The 20,467-nt window shown below is 50.8% G+C and overlaps 1 protein-coding gene across 3 annotated transcripts in view; it reads right to left on the minus strand.

Moving 5' to 3' along the window:
* PDE7B (phosphodiesterase 7B) overlaps nucleotides 1-20,467 on the minus strand; it is a 1,067,027-nt gene that overhangs the window by 92,763 nt on the left and 953,797 nt on the right. For all 3 annotated transcript variants that reach the window (XM_086927442.1, XM_086927441.1, XM_086927440.1), the window contains one exon: nucleotides 14,454-14,605. In XM_086927442.1, the coding sequence (XP_086783568.1) occupies nucleotides 14,454-14,605 (152 nt within the window). The remainder of the gene's footprint in view (nucleotides 1-14,453; nucleotides 14,606-20,467) is intronic.

Raw genomic sequence — 20,467 nt, forward strand, 5'->3', positions numbered from 1 at the left:
GGTAGCCTGCATTTAAATCCAGTTTTGAAAACCATTTGGCCCCATTTAAGTCGGCCACGATGTCATCCATCGTTGGCGTCAGGTGCCGCTCCCTTTTAATGGCCATGTTCGGGAGGCGCATGTCCACACACAGCCTAATTGCGCCCGGTTGTTTCGGCTTTGGCGCAACCACGAGGGGCGACACCCACGGCGTGGGCCCTGACACTTTCTCGATCACCCCCAAGTTCTCGAGTTTGATTAGCTCCTCTTCCACCTGCGGGCGCAGGTGGAACGGCACCCTCCGGTGTCGAAGTGCAGTTGGCCTCACAGTGGGGTCAAAGTGTAGTTTGAACACTTTTCCTTTTAGCCGACCCAGTCCTTGGAACAGTGTCGGAAAGTCTCTCAACAGGGCATCGACGTGCCGCTCGTGTACTTGGTTGGCGAAAAACACGAGTTGGAGATCCTCCGCTGTGTGGCAGCTTAGCAACGTGCCTCTTCTGCCCCTTGTGACATGGAACTTGGTGTTTACCTTCTGGTTGTTGCATGACACCTCCACGTCGATCACTCCACGTAGGTGCAATGGTTCATCACTGTCATATGTGTATATCCTGGCTCTCGAAGGCAATAGCGGCGGACAAGGATTAAGCTGTTCATACTGTATACTGTCCATGACATTAACCGATGCCCCTGTGTCAATCAATGCCTTCACCGGGGATCCTGCAATGTCAACTTCGCACATTGGTGGTGGCCTTTTCCTGGATCCATCTCTCCCTACAAAGGAGACGAAGAAGACGTCATCGTCGTCCTCCTCTTCCAGCCTGAATGCAGTCTGATGTGCATCAGCACATGGGCCTGGGTCCTCTAAAGAGACTTGGCGCACCGCTTGGGTAATGTTCCGTCTGCTCGGTCCTGCACGGCGGCTGCTGCGGCAAACCTTCGCGAAATGGTTAATCTTTCCACAATTAGAGCACGATTTTCCCCGTGCAAAGCACCTTCCATTTGGTGGATGTTCCATTCCGCAATTCCCACACGCAGATCGGGGAGGGAACGCTGGTTGGTTCTTCTGCGTGGAAGGCGGGCATCGACTCCGCACCACATCCACGTGCTCTTCTTTAATTGACACCTGCTTCACCGGCGCCACGGGACCGTCGAGCGCAGCCTGCATTGCTTCTGCACGTGCGTTGGAAAGCTCGTGGGACCTGGCCAGCACCAGGATCTCATCCAGGCTAATCCGAGTTTGACGCAAGATCAACCGTCGCAGCTGGACAGACCTGCATCCTTGTATCAGTTGCGCCCTGATCTCCAGTGTCCGATCAGGCAGCTCGCAGGATGTAGCAAGCTTCCGTAGCCTGGCGTAAAAAACGTCAATCGGCTCCCCTTCCGCCTGTCGGGCCTGGGCAATTTAAACCATTCGAAATCCGGGTTTGCAGGGGGGTCAAAATGGCGGTTGAGGGGCGTGATGGCCGCTGTGTAGTCATTGCTGTCGCCTCTGTCTGGCAGTGTCTCGAGGAGCTCATATAGCTTGTCGCCTCCATAACACAGCAGGAGCGAGCGTTTGACCCTGTTGTCGTTCTCTCGTACACCTACGAAGTAATGTTCAAGGCGTCCCAGCCATAAACGCCATTGCGCCGCTGCCATCGAAGGTTCCGCCAATTCACTAAACGGCGGGATCGGAGCCGCCATGGCGTGGCCCGGCGTCGCGGGGGCGACGTTCTGTGCAGGGACCTGGAGTGGCAGACCCCCTTGCGCCTGTCCTGCATTCGGTATCGGTACTGGTGGCGGAGTGGGAACCCGCGGGGTGGGCCCTGTGGCCGCAGCCCCTCCGGTGGCTTGCACGCTCATCCCCGGGGTGTATCTGGTCGTTGACCCTCAGAAGAGTGGAGCCGGTGCTCAATGAAGCTCTGACACACTGGTGAGGCTCCTCGCCGTTAGTGGTGTTGATACAGGCTGATTATGGCCGTTTATAAGCAGTACTTGTGAATTCCGGGCACTTTCTGTACTCCAAGCAGCTGAAAACGGAGCTCCGCGAGATGCGTGAGCAATAGCAGGGTGACTCTCTCGCGTCCGCGAGATGCGTGCGTTTTGACAGGGGGGCGGGGTGAGGGCCGAACCAGTCCCTCCGATAGGAGCTGCGCACGCCTCCCCTCCCCTGCGCTGTGGGACCTGATGACGGCACGGGACGGCCGGTGGCGCTGGGCCTAGCAACAAGCTTCTTTCCCCAGGCACTGCGCTCCCCAAACCAGGCGTCTCACCTGCCACGCCGTGACAGGCGCGATGATTCCGCCGGCTCCGTTAGGGACGGAGCTGTCCGCACAGCGGGATGGCACCCGCCAGGGATGATGGCGCCGGCCGCCGGCTCCAGCGCAGACAGAGCGAGCGCGGTCCTGGCGGCACCGCAGGACAACAGCAGGTATGTCCGCAGGGCGAAGCGTGGGTGGGGACCCGCCTCGTCGCCAATGTAGAGTTGTGCAGGGGCAAGGGCAACCTAGGCCGCGTAGTGGGGCCTAACTTACACTCTGTGTAAAGAAGTGACGCAGAGACTGTCTAGTGCTTAGGGGCAAAGACCACGTGCGGTCTTACGCCCTTTTATTTATACCAGAGGGCTACCCTGCCCCCGGGCTGCATGCGTGCGTGCGTGCGTGTATGGACGGGCTGGGTGGCTCCGCCAGTACAGATAGGATGCTATGTTTTTTCCCCCCTGTCTTTTACCTGTTCCTAATGTTGCTGAAAAGGGTTTGTTTGGGTAGATATACAATTCTATTAGTAAAGTCAGCCTTTATCAGTGCTTTAAAACAAATTAAATGCTAGTGAGTGAGTGTCTATGGAAAGGTGAGGGGAACTTTTACCCAGTGGTAATGAAGGAATCCGGGGAGGCGGTGGAAGGGGGAATCAAAAATGAACGTTGCACCGGGCCCCAACAGCGCTAAAACCAACCAGCCCTCGGCGACTTCACATTTGTTTTGTTTTTTTGATTGCTTTAATGTGACACCCCGAGTGCAACAGAATGCCCAGATGTAGAGCTCATTCTTTTTGCCACAATCCAAAATGCACATAACTGAGGTAGCCCAATAAGACTGAAACCAACCTGGGATTGCTTGTTTTCATGTTCACAGGGTGACTGCTATAGAAGTTCGAGCTAGATTGCCTATGGTTGCAACATGTCTGGCATAGTGTGTAAAAAAATGATCGACTGGAACACAGCCTGAGCGAATGTCTGTGACTAAGGATACGAGTTTGGCTTCGGTGGACAGTATTTACTCCGTCAGACTGACAGAGTAAAATACTCAGGGGCAGATTAACGAGTTCTGGCGCATCTCTGCATATCAGCAGGGATGCGCAAGAACAGATACGACAAGCAAAACCACCCGTGCGCCACCACTGATGCGCCGCATTTACAATGCGGAGCGCCGTGGCGCATGGATGGGCAGATGTGTGTCGCATCCCGCGACGTAAAGGCGGCGCATTGCTGGAGTCGCGTCGCAAGCGCAGCACGGCTCCAGCAAGGCTCGAGGGCGCCCTATGCCTAACATGCTGCATCACTCCTTACGCCTGCTTCAAGCAGGCACAGGGTTTTGACGCAGCATGGCCGTAAAAGTGACTCAGTGAAATCTTGTAGATTTCACTGGGTTACTATTACGAGGCGTACCTGCGTGGGAACGCCCACCCTGCGCCGGAACGCCCACATGAAACCTAACACAGGTTTCATGTGCCGCAGGGCTTTACAATGTCACGCAGCTCCCTAGATGCGTCACTTTGTAAATACGGCGCAACATGGCGCATGGGTTACGCAACCGCTGCGTCACACAACGGCAGCGTAAATGTGTTGCAAGGGGTTTGTAAATCTGCCCCTGAGTCGCCTTGAGGAAGTACTGGTCTTCATATATTCAAGTTTTCAGCCAGCCCATAGAAAAGCCCTAGTCATTGACTGGAGCCGCCATCATTGCCATTCCTGTTAATGAGTTCAAAGTTCAGAGGACAGCCCCGTCAAAAATATGGCAGCCACCAGTCAAACTTTTAACAAGTTTTATGTTCTTCAAAAAACACCCCCAAATAACCATACCCTTTCACACCATGGGAGTCGCTTCCAGGGTGTGGGGGTCTGTTAGAACTGGCTATTTCTGGTAGGCTAAGGCTGATGCCAAAGCCAGGCAGAAACCACCAATCTAGTCAGGGCAAGGAAGTCACACGCCAAGATAACCCCTGCTCACCCCCTTGGTAGCTTGGCACGAGCAGTCTAGGCTAAACTCGAAGGCAATGTGTAAAGCATTTGCGTCAGCGCACAATAGACACAACATACTAGGTACACCACAAAAGAGACTCCACACAAGGTTATTATAAAAATACCCTTTGTATTGTAAAAGCACATCAGATAAAATCACACATATACATGGTGCCAATTGGCACGGACAATATTCACATGGGATTATTCACAAGACAGGGCCACATGGGCCACTGTCATATTCAACACTTTCCGAAATAGAAATACTTGTCAGAAATTAGAATAAGCATATAAAATCACTGTAGCACAAAGTAACAGTTATGAATCACATCCAGTAACTACTGGGAACAGGTAAGTACGCCCTACGCAACCCTAAACACCTTAGGAGCATGTCACGCAGGTACCCAGGACCTCACTAGGACCACCTGCACTAGAAAGAACAACCACCTAAGGATGAAATCCACTTAGGGGTATAACTCAGAACACACTACCCATGATGCATGAATATACATTCAGAGGAGTAGTAAAGAAAGATAACACATGATGTATAGACCTACACATTCAGCGGTGTTCAGGACAGAGCACATGATGTAATCACAATACATTCAGGGGTGCAGCGCAAGAAGACACATGATGACTAAACATTCAGAGGTGCAGCGCATGAAAAGAAAGACACATAATGCATCAAACATTCAGAGGTGTCAAGAGTAAAGCAATAGCGCAAAAATCACATGAGGCCTAAAAACCTTCAGAGGTGCAGGAATAACACATGATGCAAAAGATCACATTCAGAGGTGCAATAACCATGCCATTGCGCAAACTCACATGAGCCACTACCTGTGGCAGTCCCTAGGCCAACGGCCTTGTTGGGGCTCAGACGCCCTGAGTCTCAGTGTCAGGGTTGCGCTGCCATGCAGCGCCAGTCTCAATGTTCAAAAAGCCTAAACGTGGCAGGTGCCCACTAAGTGCTGGGCACCTGGAGAACAACAGAACTGCGCCACCTGAGCCACACAGGCTCTCAAAACACTGAGCCAAACGTTGGGGCCACAGAGGCTCTTAAAACACATGCCCCCTGGAGCCTCCCTGGACTCTCCAAGCGTTGGGGCGACCCACTGTCAACTGGGGCCGCCCTTGAAGCCCTCCTCACGGTGGAGTCCCCTACGGGGGACTCTAGCTTCTCAAAATGCCCCCCAGAGCCTCTCAGGGCTCCACATACAAAAATGCGGCGGGGAGCCTCTCCGGGCTTCGTGCACGTTGGGGCGACCCGCTGCCCACCGGGGCCGCCCTTAAAGCCCTCATGGCTTCGCGATATCACTAGACGCGACGTTGGGGCGGCCCACTGCCAGCTGGGGCCGCCCTATTGCTCTCGCTTCTGGTGCCGCTCTCCGGCACCCACCACAGCCGCGTCGAGCCCCCCCCTAGCCCTTCCAACTCACCGGGCTGTCTTCGGGGCGGGGCTCCTCCGGGCGGCGGCTGCATGCGAGGTCTCTCTGCTCCTGCCGCTCCTCCTTCACTTGGGGCTCCCTCGGCACACGGGAGCCCCAGCAGCGGACCACACGCCTCTTCAGAGGCCGCCGGGTTCCCCCAGGTCACGGGAGCCCGGCCGACCCACCGCCATGCTTCTCGGCGCCTTCTTCCTCGAGCCCCGGCCTCGGGGACGGAGCAACCAATCGCGTCGCGGCCCTCCGGTCGAGCCCCTTCAGTGCCCGGGAGTCAGCCAATGACAGAGCGGCTCCCGGGATGATGCTCCGCTACTTCGGCCAATCACGGCCCACCACGCGGATGACGCTGCGCCGCACGGGCCAATCCCGTCGCGGCGTTAGTGAGGGGGCTCGGCTCCCTCCACCAATGGGAGCGCGGCGGCTTCGTTCTTCGCCGTGCCAGCTCCGATCAGGATGGCGCTTCACGGGGTGGTTCAGGGCACTTCCACAGGGGTTACTGACCCCGGGCTGCGACGGTGACACGGCCAAGAATCCTCAGCGCGTCCAGCGCTATAAGCCAGCAGGAAGGCGCTCCTAAGCGCTAGAAAGTCCAGCGAAAGCGCTCTCAAGCGCTTGGGGAAATGAAGCGCTCCAAAGCGCTAGACAGCAGGCAGAGCGCTCCCAGGCGCTCAAGGCAAAGCACAGCGCCTCCAGGCGCTAGGAACCAACTCCAGCGCTCTCCCCAGGAAAAGGGCAGCCTCTCCATGCTGCCATGGTCCCAGAGCTTCCCCAGGGGCAAAGCCAAGTCCCCCCCTTCAGCCCAGGCAGGGCAGAAGGGTCCCCCAGGAGTCCAGGAATCCAGGCACCCAGGGGCTGGGCAGCGCCCACCCCTGGTAGATCCAAGTCAGCCACACGAGCTAGAACAAGAACAAGTTGGAGGGAGACACAGCTCCTTCTTATACCCAGGAATGCCTTTGAAGAACTTCGTGCAAGGGACCCCGAGTACTGGAATGTTTCTGGTTTACGTCTTTCCTGACAGCTTCAGGGCCAGAGGTGACAGTGAGCCGTCAGGAAGGAGAGCTAGCAGGGTGGCCGACAGGCACGGCCCGGCACCACCAGACGCTCTTTCCTCCCATCCCTGACAGCAGAGGGGCCTCTCATCTATGGCTGTCTCAGACCCCCCTCCTCTGGAGCCTTGCAGACCCTGCAGACCCTGTCCTACTCAAACCGGACAGTCCATCCACCAGCAGGTCCAGGCACTCCTGGGCAGACTCACCAGCCAATCACACGCTAGCACCAACTTACACAATTATACCAACTTCCAAAAGTAGTACTTCCAGACTAGGTACAAACAAGCTGCATACATCATTTTGCAGCATTCATTCTCACGAGTTCACACATATCAAACTCGACCCCTGCACTCCCCACACAACAGGAACTACCATGGGCATACATATCCCCCATTCATTCCTATGGGAGGGCAGGTCACTCACTCTTCATACAGAGAGCTCAAGCGCTTTACACTGTACCACAGTGAAAAAAGTGCGCAGAGGCCTAGAATCACCAACACCAGGTTCCAGAAACAGGCTAGGAAAAAGCAAAAAGTCTAGGGGTGAACCTGCCCAAAAGGGCCGGGTCCAACACAGCCCCCTTCCAGCCAAAACGCAGGGTAGACCAATCACTCCACTGATGGGCTTCACTGCTTTGGGCGACAAAAACCACGGACACGGACCTGCCCGGCAGGGACAACCCTCTGGTTTTTCGCCACTCTGAACCTACCTGGTTACCTCTACACAATAACTCTCTGACACAACTAGGACACCCCACTGGTACTCCCTAGTCATCCACAGCCAAGACCATCCAAATCACAGGTCCTAACCAATTCACAGAGCGGGGGGCAATAACCCCTGGCACACAATAGCCATTCTCCACTCTCTCTCTCAGTGTAGCTACAACTACCACTGATCCAACAACCTAGGGTCCACACCCCCCAAGCTGACCAGAGGTCTCGGGTAAGAATGCCCCACCCTACCTCTACTTCTGGGTTTCCGCACCCTCACAGAGAAGCATTCACCAGAACACAAGTCTCCTACCAGATCAGGACCTCACTCCATCACTGGTCTAACACCTGGAAACTATTTCACTTCTGAGGTACAAAGCACACAGCACAGTTCCTCTTCAAGCAGGTGGGGGGACACAGTCCACAGCAAAGCCCCCTTTCCTCTACCTTAGTGGAAACAACAACTGCAGGTGAGCCCCAGATCACACAGCTAGGGCAGCCCCCCTCAGTCTCTTCAGCTGATCCACTTGGGCAGAGATTCCTCTTGACCTAGAAGTTTCCTAATCTCCCAACCTAAGACCTAAACCCTCAGGTTGCACCGGGGTCAGAAGTAAGGACACTGTCCCTCTGCACCCCCTTCCAGTTCCATGACTACAGGCCCAGTATGTCTCAGGCTAGACAGAGCACACGCCAGCGGCGTATCAGCGACACACCCTCCTCCAGTACTCCCTATCACAGGGTGATTCTCAGTATGTCCCAGGCTAGACAGAGCACACGCCAGCGGCGTATCAGTGACACACTCTCCTTCAGTACTCCCTATCACAGGGTGATTCTCAGTATGTCCAAGGCTAGACAGAGCACACGCCAGCGGCGTATCAGTGACACACTTTCCTCCAGTACTCCTTCCAGGTCAGGCCACACCCCAACCTGGCTTTCCCCCCTCCTCGGGGAACGACCTCCAGAGGCCCCACAAATGGTCAAGCACTCTAGACGGTCAAATGCTCAGCGAGCCAGGACTTCTGCACCCTCCACTAGGAGCGGTACTGCCCAACACTAGGACCGCCGGAGTTCTGGTTACAGACACTCCCCGTCCTCTAGACACAGGAAAATCCTCCTCAAATGACTTGTATGTACAGCCTAGGCCCCTGACCTGGCGCTCCCTTAGGGAACCCTCCGGGCCCTGAGATAAGGTTTCAGGCCAACGTGGGACACACCGTCCCACACTCACTCCGCCTCCACTGAGACAGGACGTGAGCCCCTACACCCCTACCATGCTACTGGGATCTAGCAGGGCTACACAGTAACCTCTTCTCCTCCACAGGATCATCAGATACACAAGCCACTCCTTTTAAAATCACTTCCTAATGCCTCAGCCAGACATCTAGCACACCGCCAGACATCCACCTTCTTGTCCAGTTCCTTTGCAGGACCTCGTGCACACCACCAGAGGTAAACCTCTCATGCAAGCTCTTTAACAAAAAGAAAACTCACACCAACTCCTCCAGTTCAGCACATAACTCATGCGCACACTCCCCCCCCTCGGACTGGTAAGGCAGTTTTTACCACCCCTGATCACTCAACCTGACCACACGTGACACAGGTACCAAACTCTGGGAGCGGGGAATGGGAGTTAACACACTGGACACATTTAAAGCTGCCACCACTGGATCCTACCACACTGGGGAATCCAGACACACACACTACACCCAGGGAACAACTACCCCCCTGAGCTAGTCTTTTCTCCTCACACTCCCTCTCTCTCCTATCTACCCACACAGGTACAGGATTTGGGATTGGACAAGGGACCCAGCAAGGGATTCCTAATCTATGGGAACCTCCCCTCTATTGGCGTCCCGCCCTGTCACTTTCTCTCATCTGCCGCTAAACATAAAGCGCAGAAACACATTTGAAAATGACACTCGAGGAAAAAAAATCAAAATCAATAATCCCAAACATGTGACTATCTGAAAAAAACAATTGCAGAGTTTTGTAATGTAGCCAGTTGTCGCTATGGCACTTCGCAAACACCAGTCCAAATCCCACCGCTGCCACCAATGTTAGAACTGGCTATTTCTGGTAGGCTAAGGCTGATGCCAAAGCCAGGCAGAAACCACCAATCTAGTCAGGGCAAGGAAGTCACACGCCAAGATAACCCCTGCTCACCCCCTTGGTAGCTTGGCACGAGCAGTCTAGGCTAAACTCGAAGGCAATGTGTAAAGCATTTGCGTCAGCGCACAATAGACACAACATACTAGGTACACCACAAAAGAGACTCCACACAAGGTTATTATAAAAATACCCTTTGTATTGTAAAAGCACATCAGATAAAATCACACATATACATGGTGCCAATTGGCACGGACAATATTCACATGGGATTATTCACAAGACAGGGCCACATGGGCCACTGTCATATTCAACACTTTCCGAAATAGAAATACTTGTCAGAAATTAGAATAAGCATATAAAATCACTGTAGCACAAAGTAACAGTTATGAATCACATCCAGTAACTACTGGGAACAGGTAAGTACGCCCTACGCAACCCTAAACACCTTAGGAGCATGTCACGCAGGTACCCAGGACCTCACTAGGACCACCTGCACTAGAAAGAACAACCACCTAAGGATGAAATCCACTTAGGGGTATAACTCAGAACACACTACCCATGATGCATGAATATACATTCAGAGGAGTAGTAAAGAAAGATAACACATGATGTATAGACCTACACATTCAGCGGTGTTCAGGACAGAGCACATGATGTAATCACAATACATTCAGGGGTGCAGCGCAAGAAGACACATGATGACTAAACATTCAGAGGTGCAGCGCATGAAAAGAAAGACACATAATGCATCAAACATTCAGAGGTGTCAAGAGTAAAGCAATAGCGCAAAAATCACATGAGGCCTAAAAACCTTCAGAGGTGCAGGAATAACACATGATGCAAAAGATCACATTCAGAGGTGCAATAACCATGCCATTGCGCAAACTCACATGAGCCACTACCTGTGGCAGTCCCTAGGCCAACGGCCTTGTTGGGGCTCAGACGCCCTGAGTCTCAGTGTCAGGGTTGCGCTGCCATGCAGCGCCAGTCTCAATGTTCAAAAAGCCTAAACGTGGCAGGTGCCCACTAAGTGCTGGGCACCTGGAGAACAACAGAACTGCGCCACCTGAGCCACACAGGCTCTCAAAACACTGAGCCAAACGTTGGGGCCACAGAGGCTCTTAAAACACATGCCCCCTGGAGCCTCCCTGGACTCTCCAAGCGTTGGGGCGACCCACTGTCAACTGGGGCCGCCCTTGAAGCCCTCCTCACGGTGGAGTCCCCTACGGGGGACTCTAGCTTCTCAAAATGCCCCCCAGAGCCTCTCAGGGCTCCACATACAAAAATGCGGCGGGGAGCCTCTCCGGGCTTCGTGCACGTTGGGGCGACCCGCTGCCCACCGGGGCCGCCCTTAAAGCCCTCATGGCTTCGCGATATCACTAGACGCGACGTTGGGGCGGCCCACTGCCAGCTGGGGCCGCCCTATTGCTCTCGCTTCTGGTGCCGCTCTCCGGCACCCACCACAGCCGCGTCGAGCCCCCCCCTAGCCCTTCCAACTCACTGGGCTGTCTTCGGGGCGGGGCTCCTCCGGGCGGCGGCTGCATGCGAGGTCTCTCTGCTCCTGCCGCTCCTCCTTCACTTGGGGCTCCCTCGGCACACGGGAGCCCCAGCAGCGGACCACACGCCTCTTCAGAGGCCGCCGGGTTCCCCCAGGTCACGGGAGCCCGGCCGACCCACCGCCATGCTTCTCGGCGCCTTCTTCCTCGAGCCCCGGCCTCGGGGACGGAGCAACCAATCGCGTCGCGGCCCTCCGGTCGAGCCCCTTCAGTGCCCGGGAGTCAGCCAATGACAGAGCGGCTCCCGGGATGATGCTCCGCTACTTCGGCCAATCACGGCCCACCACGCGGATGACGCTGCGCCGCACGGGCCAATCCCGTCGCGGCGTTAGTGAGGGGGCTCGGCTCCCTCCACCAATGGGAGCGCGGCGGCTTCGTTCTTCGCCGTGCCAGCTCCGATCAGGATGGCGCTTCACGGGGTGGTTCAGGGCACTTCCACAGGGGTTACTGACCCCGGGCTGCGACGGTGACACGGCCAAGAATCCTCAGCGCGTCCAGCGCTATAAGCCAGCAGGAAGGCGCTCCTAAGCGCTAGAAAGTCCAGCGAAAGCGCTCTCAAGCGCTTGGGGAAATGAAGCGCTCCAAAGCGCTAGACAGCAGGCAGAGCGCTCCCAGGCGCTCAAGGCAAAGCACAGCGCCTCCAGGCGCTAGGAACCAACTCCAGCGCTCTCCCCAGGAAAAGGGCAGCCTCTCCATGCTGCCATGGTCCCAGAGCTTCCCCAGGGGCAAAGCCAAGTCCCCCCCTTCAGCCCAGGCAGGGCAGAAGGGTCCCCCAGGAGTCCAGGAATCCAGGCACCCAGGGGCTGGGCAGCGCCCACCCCTGGTAGATCCAAGTCAGCCACACGAGCTAGAACAAGAACAAGTTGGAGGGAGACACAGCTCCTTCTTATACCCAGGAATGCCTTTGAAGAACTTCGTGCAAGGGACCCCGAGTACTGGAATGTTTCTGGTTTACGTCTTTCCTGACAGCTTCAGGGCCAGAGGTGACAGTGAGCCGTCAGGAAGGAGAGCTAGCAGGGTGGCCGACAGGCACGGCCCGGCACCACCAGACGCTCTTTCCTCCCATCCCTGACAGCAGAGGGGCCTCTCATCTATGGCTGTCTCAGACCCCCCTCCTCTGGAGCCTTGCAGACCCTGCAGACCCTGTCCTACTCAAACCGGACAGTCCATCCACCAGCAGGTCCAGGCACTCCTGGGCAGACTCACCAGCCAATCACACGCTAGCACCAACTTACACAATTATACCAACTTCCAAAAGTAGTACTTCCAGACTAGGTACAAACAAGCTGCATACATCATTTTGCAGCATTCATTCTCACGAGTTCACACATATCAAACTCGACCCCTGCACTCCCCACACAACAGGAACTACCATGGGCATACATATCCCCCATTCATTCCTATGGGAGGGCAGGTCACTCACTCTTCATACAGAGAGCTCAAGCGCTTTACACTGTACCACAGTGAAAAAAGTGCGCAGAGGCCTAGAATCACCAACACCAGGTTCCAGAAACAGGCTAGGAAAAAGCAAAAAGTCTAGGGGTGAACCTGCCCAAAAGGGCCGGGTCCAACAGGGTCATTAAAATGTTTTTATTGTCCCTTACCGCTACATTGTTCACTGTAGTAAAGAAGAGTAAAAACTGTCAATTTCACTGCCAATTTTAAACTAGGCTGGTGGTTGAATGACAAAAGCTCAGACGGCCCTTACACTATCGAACCATCAAGAAGTATTTCAGTGACAGACAAGGAGTAGCCTTCACAGCAGCCATTGCTTGCATACTTAAGGTCCTCCTGACTGTAAATCAGGCGAGCTACCTTCAGTTTGGTGGAAAAGGTAAAACCTCTGCAAAACTCAAAGTCAGCTTCTGAGACTTTTGCAAGCGTTCCATCCATCCCCTCTTGCTGTTTTAATGAGGCATGCTTAGGAGTCATGATAGTACAAATCCCTTACAAGCTGACTCAATAAGTGTGGGAAAAGGCCAGCATAATCCAAATTTAGTGGCTCGCTCAGAAAGCGGTGTCTATGATTTGTTTAATCTCTGTAGTCCGTTGATAGGTTCCACTGTGTGCTGACATTTTCTGCCAAGGTCCATCACAAAATGAGATAAGTAAAATGTTTAAGAATGGTTCTTGCTTCGGCTCAGTCTAAAACATGTCTTATGCTATGCTCTCACATTAGGGTATAGCTCGCGCTACCTGACCCATGACCAGTGCTTAATTTGAGCCTATGGCACAGCACGGCACTTATTTGTCAACACCGGCACTTATGACAGCTACCACATGGTGGTGCTGTTTGTGTAACTTAGAGATGAGCAGATACACTGAATTTTCACACTTTTAGCAATGTGATGGTTTGAAGTTGTGCAGGTACTGTCATTGGCAGCGCTGGCATGGCCAATGGGTAGTGCAAGCTGCAGTGGCATCCCAAAGAGGGTCCTAGCCGAAATAGGGTTGGTGCCGTTCAACGGAAACCGCCAGCTCAAATTATGCACTGCCTAGGGCACACTGGGGCAGATTTATGTTAACTGGCGCATCCCCAGGGATGCGCCAGTTAACATGCGCCACAGTGCGCTACAGCTCCGCCAGCCATGGTGCGCCGCATTTATAATGCGGCGCACCATGGTGCAAAAACGGCACAGATGCGTGACGCATCTGTGCCGGAAATGTGGCGCATTGCTGGAGTTGCGTCACAAGCGCGACGCAGCTCCAGCAAGGCTCGGGGGTGCCCCATTTTAACAATGCTGCGTCAAGACCTACGCCTGCTTCAAGCAGGCGCAGGCTTTTGACACAGCATTGGCTTAAAAGTGACTGAGTGAAATCTCATAGATTTCACTCAGCCACTTTTGCGAGGCGCAGCTGCCCCGGAACGCCCACCCTGCGCCGGAACGCCCACAAGCGGCGCAGGGCTTTACAACGTGACGCATCTGCCTAGATGCGTCACGTTGTAAATCGTTCATAGGGATGCGCCACGTTTACGCCGCCTTGCGTGACGCAACAGCGGCGTAAACGTGGCGCAAGGGCCTCATAAATCTGCCCCACTGTTTTTAGGGCCCTGCGCTGCTGCTGATAGACCTAGCCTACTTTTGTGCTATATATTTCACAAATACGACAGGTAAAGTAGCCTGAGCCGCCGCGCAAAGTCGCCATAACTGGAGAAGGGTTCTACATCAGGTTTGTGAATTTAGCCCCACAAAGGCTTATGACAAGCCTTGTCTTATGAAACCATGACACTATGTATACAGGAATTAGGACCATTGCATATGTTCGCTAAATGAAACCACACTGTTGCAAGCTTATTAAGCAGCAATGCCAATGCTCTCTATTTTGTAAGTGGGCACACAAAAAATGATACACAATTCAGTGAATCTCTCTTTACTACTTCTTCTTACCCGTGCTTGCCCAAGGTAGTCCTCATCCAGTAAGTGCAGAGAAGTTTGCGGTACGGCGCCACGTAGCAGCCGGGAAGCATGGAAGTACCTCTGAAAGCTTAACAGTCGTTTCACCTTTTTCTTGGTGCCAATTTCCCCTGAGTGAGTTGCATCTGTCAAAAGTGGAAGCCAAAAATATCACTGATGGAGTAGGGGCAAACCAGAAACACACTCCTCACTTCAAGAGTAATATACCACGCATACCTATACAACACTAGAAATGAAAGTTATACATTAACTTTTCTTAGCATTTTATAGTGGGGAATACATTCTACATGCACTCATGACGCTTTACTTAGAAGGAAAAACGGTAAATAAAAATAAGTAATACAAAGAATCAGAAGTAAAAAATAGGCATTATTTGCAAGTACAATACATGCACCAATAGACACTTTGGTATGCTAAAGTTGTCACTGTACAGCCCCAATTACGAATAGGGTCGAGGACCATTCCTGGGTGGGATACCGCTCCACCCAATCACAACAGGCCCACTCTTACTGACATTGGATTTTCCAGTTGCTGGAAAATCAGGCCTGATTTTACCTATCAGAAAGCCACACTCAAATTGTGTGCGGGTTGGGTAGGGACTGAAGACACAAGTGCAGTCTGGTCTGCCACCCCCTCAACCCCTGCACTCCACCTGCTCCCATTTACTAACTGCTTGGCACAGCTGGCAAATGGGAGGAGAATTGTCCATTTGTGAGCCTGTTATGATGAGTTCTTCTCCGCATGCAGAATTGCGGAATTCCAGGCCTACAAGTTATTTCCACTCCGGGGACAAAATCGTACAATTGTTTGGTGCAGATGTGCAATTACTGTTCAGAACTGGTGATTCTGGACACAGGAATTTTGCTACACCTGCACCACCAAACTCATAATCGAATGGTGTCCTACACTTCCTTATCAAACTCAATCTTGTCCCACAACGAGTTGACATGAGCATGCCCCTTTATTCCAGTTCACAACTTCCTGTAGGCCACATATAAATGAAGAATGGACTGTAACAATAAGAAGAAACATTCCAGATGAACATTAGTTGTAACTGCAGCGTCCCCACCTTGCCCGGCATTCACATCGCAGTCTTTATTTCAATGCAGTGCAAGCCATTGGATGACACCACCCAGATCCATTCATATGCCACGCTTTGTGACATCCGCATACAAGAGACCGCCGAAACAATAGACAGTACCAGAGCACTGAGAAGTTGTCGGAAGGATCGGGTAGTGGGCGTCATAGACAGTAACCCCAAACTCTAAGAGCAGACTAAAAAAGAGCATGGAGGAAATGCCAAGGCGGAATTAAAGCAAATTAAATCAGAAACGCAACATGTAAAATCACTTATGCCATGAAATATCATGATGGAGATGGAGCCTGAATAAACTAACACATCCTCATGAAACAAGAGATAACTAAGAGCTCCATGGTCGATAACAGACACCATCTGTTTGACAAAAGGAGAAGATAAAGGCACCTGCGCACCCAAGTTGATACTCATTCAGAATGAAGAGAACTTCCGCTTACAGTGGAATTTCAAATTGAGGACAGACGACTGGCATAAGAAGCAAGTAGGAAGTATCCAGATAAGCAGAACCTGAAAATACTTGCAATGTCGAACTCAGTGGAGAGGGTGTGCGCAGAGGTCCCAGCCAATGATGGTAGACGGTTCTTCTTCAGGCTAAGGACCTGTGACATCCTGTCCTGGCTTGCGGGTTTCTGACCCAGGAAAGGGTACCAGGGATGCAGGGATTGGTTCCTGCCTTTGGATATCAGGGAGTGCTTCAAAACATAAACATCAGGGTTGTGATTGGAAAACCAATACCACATAGTGCCGTCTGCATGGACAGTGTGGCAGTACTTTAGCATAGCGGGGTTCGATATGTTGTTAAATAAAGATTGGATCACTGTTTAAAGTGGTTATGAATCACAATATATATGAATCCAGATACTCCACAAATAGGAGATGTGTGAATGGAGCTTTACAAAGCTGATTACAGTTTTATGGTGGTTAATTAGTCTACACTGGTGAGCGACCTGCTTGGCAACAGATTATGGTGTGAAACACTAAAGAGTGACATTGATTTCGATTCAATTCATATGCTGCATTAAATCCTCTAATATGACGCTCATTTTCACGAAAGTGCCAACTAAGTCATATATCTGAACCACCCTGTACATTAATCCTTGACCTTCGCCAATAGCAAGAAACCACTTCAAAAACACCAGACAAGGCAATGCCATTTGGACAATTACGAATTTAGTTTTAAATTGGTTTCCTGGATGTATCCAATGAAAATCATTTGATTTTAAGATCCTAATTTATCCCCTAGTGTATACTGTAACTGAGCTTCATAATCAAATGCAACCACTTACAGGTCTACTAGAGGAAAATGGGAAAATGTCTAATGACCTTCATCTCACTGAAAGCCTAAGTATAACTCACCATTAACACCTATCACCTCTACCACTACATGGACTTGACCATTAAAACTGACAGAGACCATTACCTCGGGTGACCATTACATTGATTGAGCCGACGTCTTATTTGAACTCCAGGTCTAGCAATTTGGTAATTAGAGCCAAGTTAAGGTAGTATTACAATGTGCAGTGTTCTTTGCAAATTCAATTTTTTTAGGTGCTTCACTATCCCAACATAGAGTAGAGAGAACATTTCTATTTACAGATATTTGAAATACTACAGATACCAGTCAATTACATCAATCATTTAATTCTTAAATTTCATCTAAATTCAGCTTGCTGATGTCGGCCATTTTGTCTTCCTTTGCATAAGGAACAGACAGTTAACATGGGCAAAGTTACAAAATGTAATCTACGCCTATCTAGATTATTTTATAAATGCAACCTTATAATTAGAGTTCACCTTCAACACAATTAGTTTAATTTCAAAGGTAGTTAGGTGCACCCAGGCCCTTACTGTGGATTAATTTGCGTGATGAGTGTATTGAGTTTCCGCATCTCAATTATCTAAAAATACTCAACAAAGGCAGACTACCATTTGTTTTAAAGTTCTTACGGTTGCAGAAATCAGTGTACCTGCTCCTCATCGGACACATTACTAAGGTAACAAAAACATATTCAACAAATGACAAGGTCTTTTATAATAATATTCAGAAGTTAACATATAACCTTGAGGAAGCTTGAGAGCTCATATCACCCGAGCGAAATATGTGCCAGATGTTTCTTTAATTTTAAACTTGACACGTTCCCAAATAAAACATTCCCTCATAAGCAGTTTGAGCAAGTTCTGTTTACTCAGCACACAAGATTTTAACTTTAACACAATAAAAAAATTGAAGAGATGAAAAACTGCTACATTTCCAAACATTCTTCAGTGCCTGAAGGAGTCACTCTAAGCATCCACGGCCTTTGCAGGTAATAGAGGTTGGGCAGTAGGGCCGGGTTGGGGGGAGATACGACAGATGACCACAAGGGAAAATTAAATAATGAATTTTCCCTCACCGTTGTCTGGCCAGATTCCCCCCCCACCCCAACCCCCTCACCCCCCCCCCCCCCACACACACACGGCCCCGCTGCTCTTACCTGCACGGCCGCGCTTGACTGTGAGCTTTACCGCATAATCTATGGCACATGGGAAAAATCCACTGGAAGAAATTTTGTTTGCAAGCTTTGATCTATTACTTTCGAACTCATCCCTAGATTCACCAATGACATCACATGAAATAGAATCGCTAGCAAATTTAAAACCAAAACAGAAAAAAAAGTTGACTAACTTACATCTGGGTGATCAAAGGGAAAATGTCTCTGTATTTGTAGAACTCTGGGCGCCAACCAATAATTTTGAAACATATTGTTTCTAAATAATGTTTTTACATTGCGAAGAGAACATTGTTATGCACTTAGCAACATTGTTTCAAAGAGTGCCTCTTTGTTGAAGCAGTTGCTGCAATCCTTTAAACAGATCACCAAATTCATCGTGAAGGCTGCATACCTCATTGAGGCATGCAAACCAGGAACAATGACAGAAAAAACTACGGGCCTCATTACAACAAAATGAAAAAGCATGTTGCCGCAAGCCATTTTGCTGTGCCGAGCTGCGTCATTTTAAAAGCATAAGGATGGGTTGTATTTACAACAATATAACGCATGCTTGTGCTTTCCTCTATGCTGGCACACTATTGACTGCCTGGTGTCAATGCAGGTACCCTTGCACCATGCCTGCGTTGCAGGGATGATTGTTGTTGTGCAGAGAGGGACACTTTCCTGCACAAAAAACAATAATTGATGTTGTTTTCCTCTTTCGAAGCATGCTGCAGAATGCAGCAAGCATAGAAAGAGGAAAAAATGAGAAATTAAAGTATTTTTCCTTGTCGCCCCTTGTTATGCCTCCCCTGGGAGGCGTAGGATACTACCACAGTCTCAGGTTCTACGAAATCTGTGAATGTGGCAGAATCCAAGGGTGTTGCGTGGGAACACCCACAGCAACACCCACTGCATGCCACTTTAACGCAAAGTGATGCATGAATGGGGAACATATTTAAAAGGCCACGCAAAGCCATGCAGAGTGGCTTTGCGTGCGCCTGCAAATATAGGCCAGCACACTGCGTCGCCGGGGTAAACATCGTTTACAACGCAGTGTTTACGCAGCAGTACCTTTACAACGATGCCATTACAATGCAAGTCGTTACTACGACTTGCGCTGGATGGCGCTGTTGGGCAAGGAATGTTGTAATTTTATATTCCAACACCTTCCCTACTGTTACGTGGACTGGTGTTGGAATATAAAATTATAATGTTCCAAAATCCGCGCCCTCCAACGCAAGACGTTGTAACGACTTGCGTTGTAATACCCGCGTTGCCAAGTACCGCGATCTTTTAGATCGCATTGTACTGACATACATCCGTCGCCGGTGCGTCAAAAAAAGTGACAGACCTGCGGCGCTAGGGTCTTGTAAATAAGCCCTGTTGGTTCCCAAATGTATATTCCCCATCTAGGTTCTGAGCCAATCCGAAATCTGCAGATACAATCTATAGTTTTTTAGACCCTAATAAGGCCGAAAACTAATCCTTATAAGGCCGAAGGCCCATACCAGGGCTACATCTTCAAGTACAGCAACAGTAAAGTCTGTAGATCTGCTAGTATGCAGCATGATGTGAAAAAAGCCATCCACTCGGCCTTCGAGGAGGCAACTCCAACCGTCTCCTTTGGGAACTGTGAATGCCATTTGCGTGAAGCATCACTGGAACTCAGGTAAGGACAAGGGCAGGGTGGCAATAGTATTACCGGATAGTACATGTCTGCAAAACGCTGGCTGCGGCGAGACAGCTTGTTGCATCACGATCTTAGGGTGGTGGGAAAGAGAAACTTACCAGTTGAAGCTGGCATACTTACCTGAGGAGAGAGAAACTGCTTTAAATAACACAAATCTGAAGGCTGGATAATCTGGGTTTCCTGCTGGGATCTCGAGTAAACTCTTGCCAACATATAACAGCTACAATTAAGGCTGCCATCCAGGAAGAAGATGTTTGGGCAGCTTCTTCTTCCTCTAACCTTGTTAAAAACAAGATAGAGTTGGCCAGTCTTCCTGAATTTGCTTTGACTCCTCTTAAAGCACAGCGCAAATTACTAGTGGAGTTTATCAATTATTTAAATTGTTATTCCTTACAGCATGTGTTGTGTAGATCCATCAAGCAGGACCTAAAAATTGCCTTCCAAAACGTACTTTTCCTATAGGGTTCTTTGCTCCTGTACATAGAAATAGCAGCTGAACAGAAGTACAACAACGTGGCATATCAATAGAACGTAACTCAAAGAAGGGCATTGGCCCGGAGTGGTGTAAATCCATTCAGTAATTTTGGAAACATTACCATTTAAAAAGTGTCCATCTCAGCATGTAGAGTTTAAATATTAGAGATATCTGGGCTGTTCATTTGTGGATCGCCCATGAATACGCCAATCCATGGAGGAGTCGCAAAACCAATTTATAAAATGATAGGAA

This window comes from Lissotriton vulgaris, chromosome 6 (assembly GCF_964263255.1).
Source record: "Lissotriton vulgaris chromosome 6, aLisVul1.2, whole genome shotgun sequence".
Lineage (NCBI taxonomy): Eukaryota > Metazoa > Chordata > Amphibia > Caudata > Salamandridae > Lissotriton > Lissotriton vulgaris.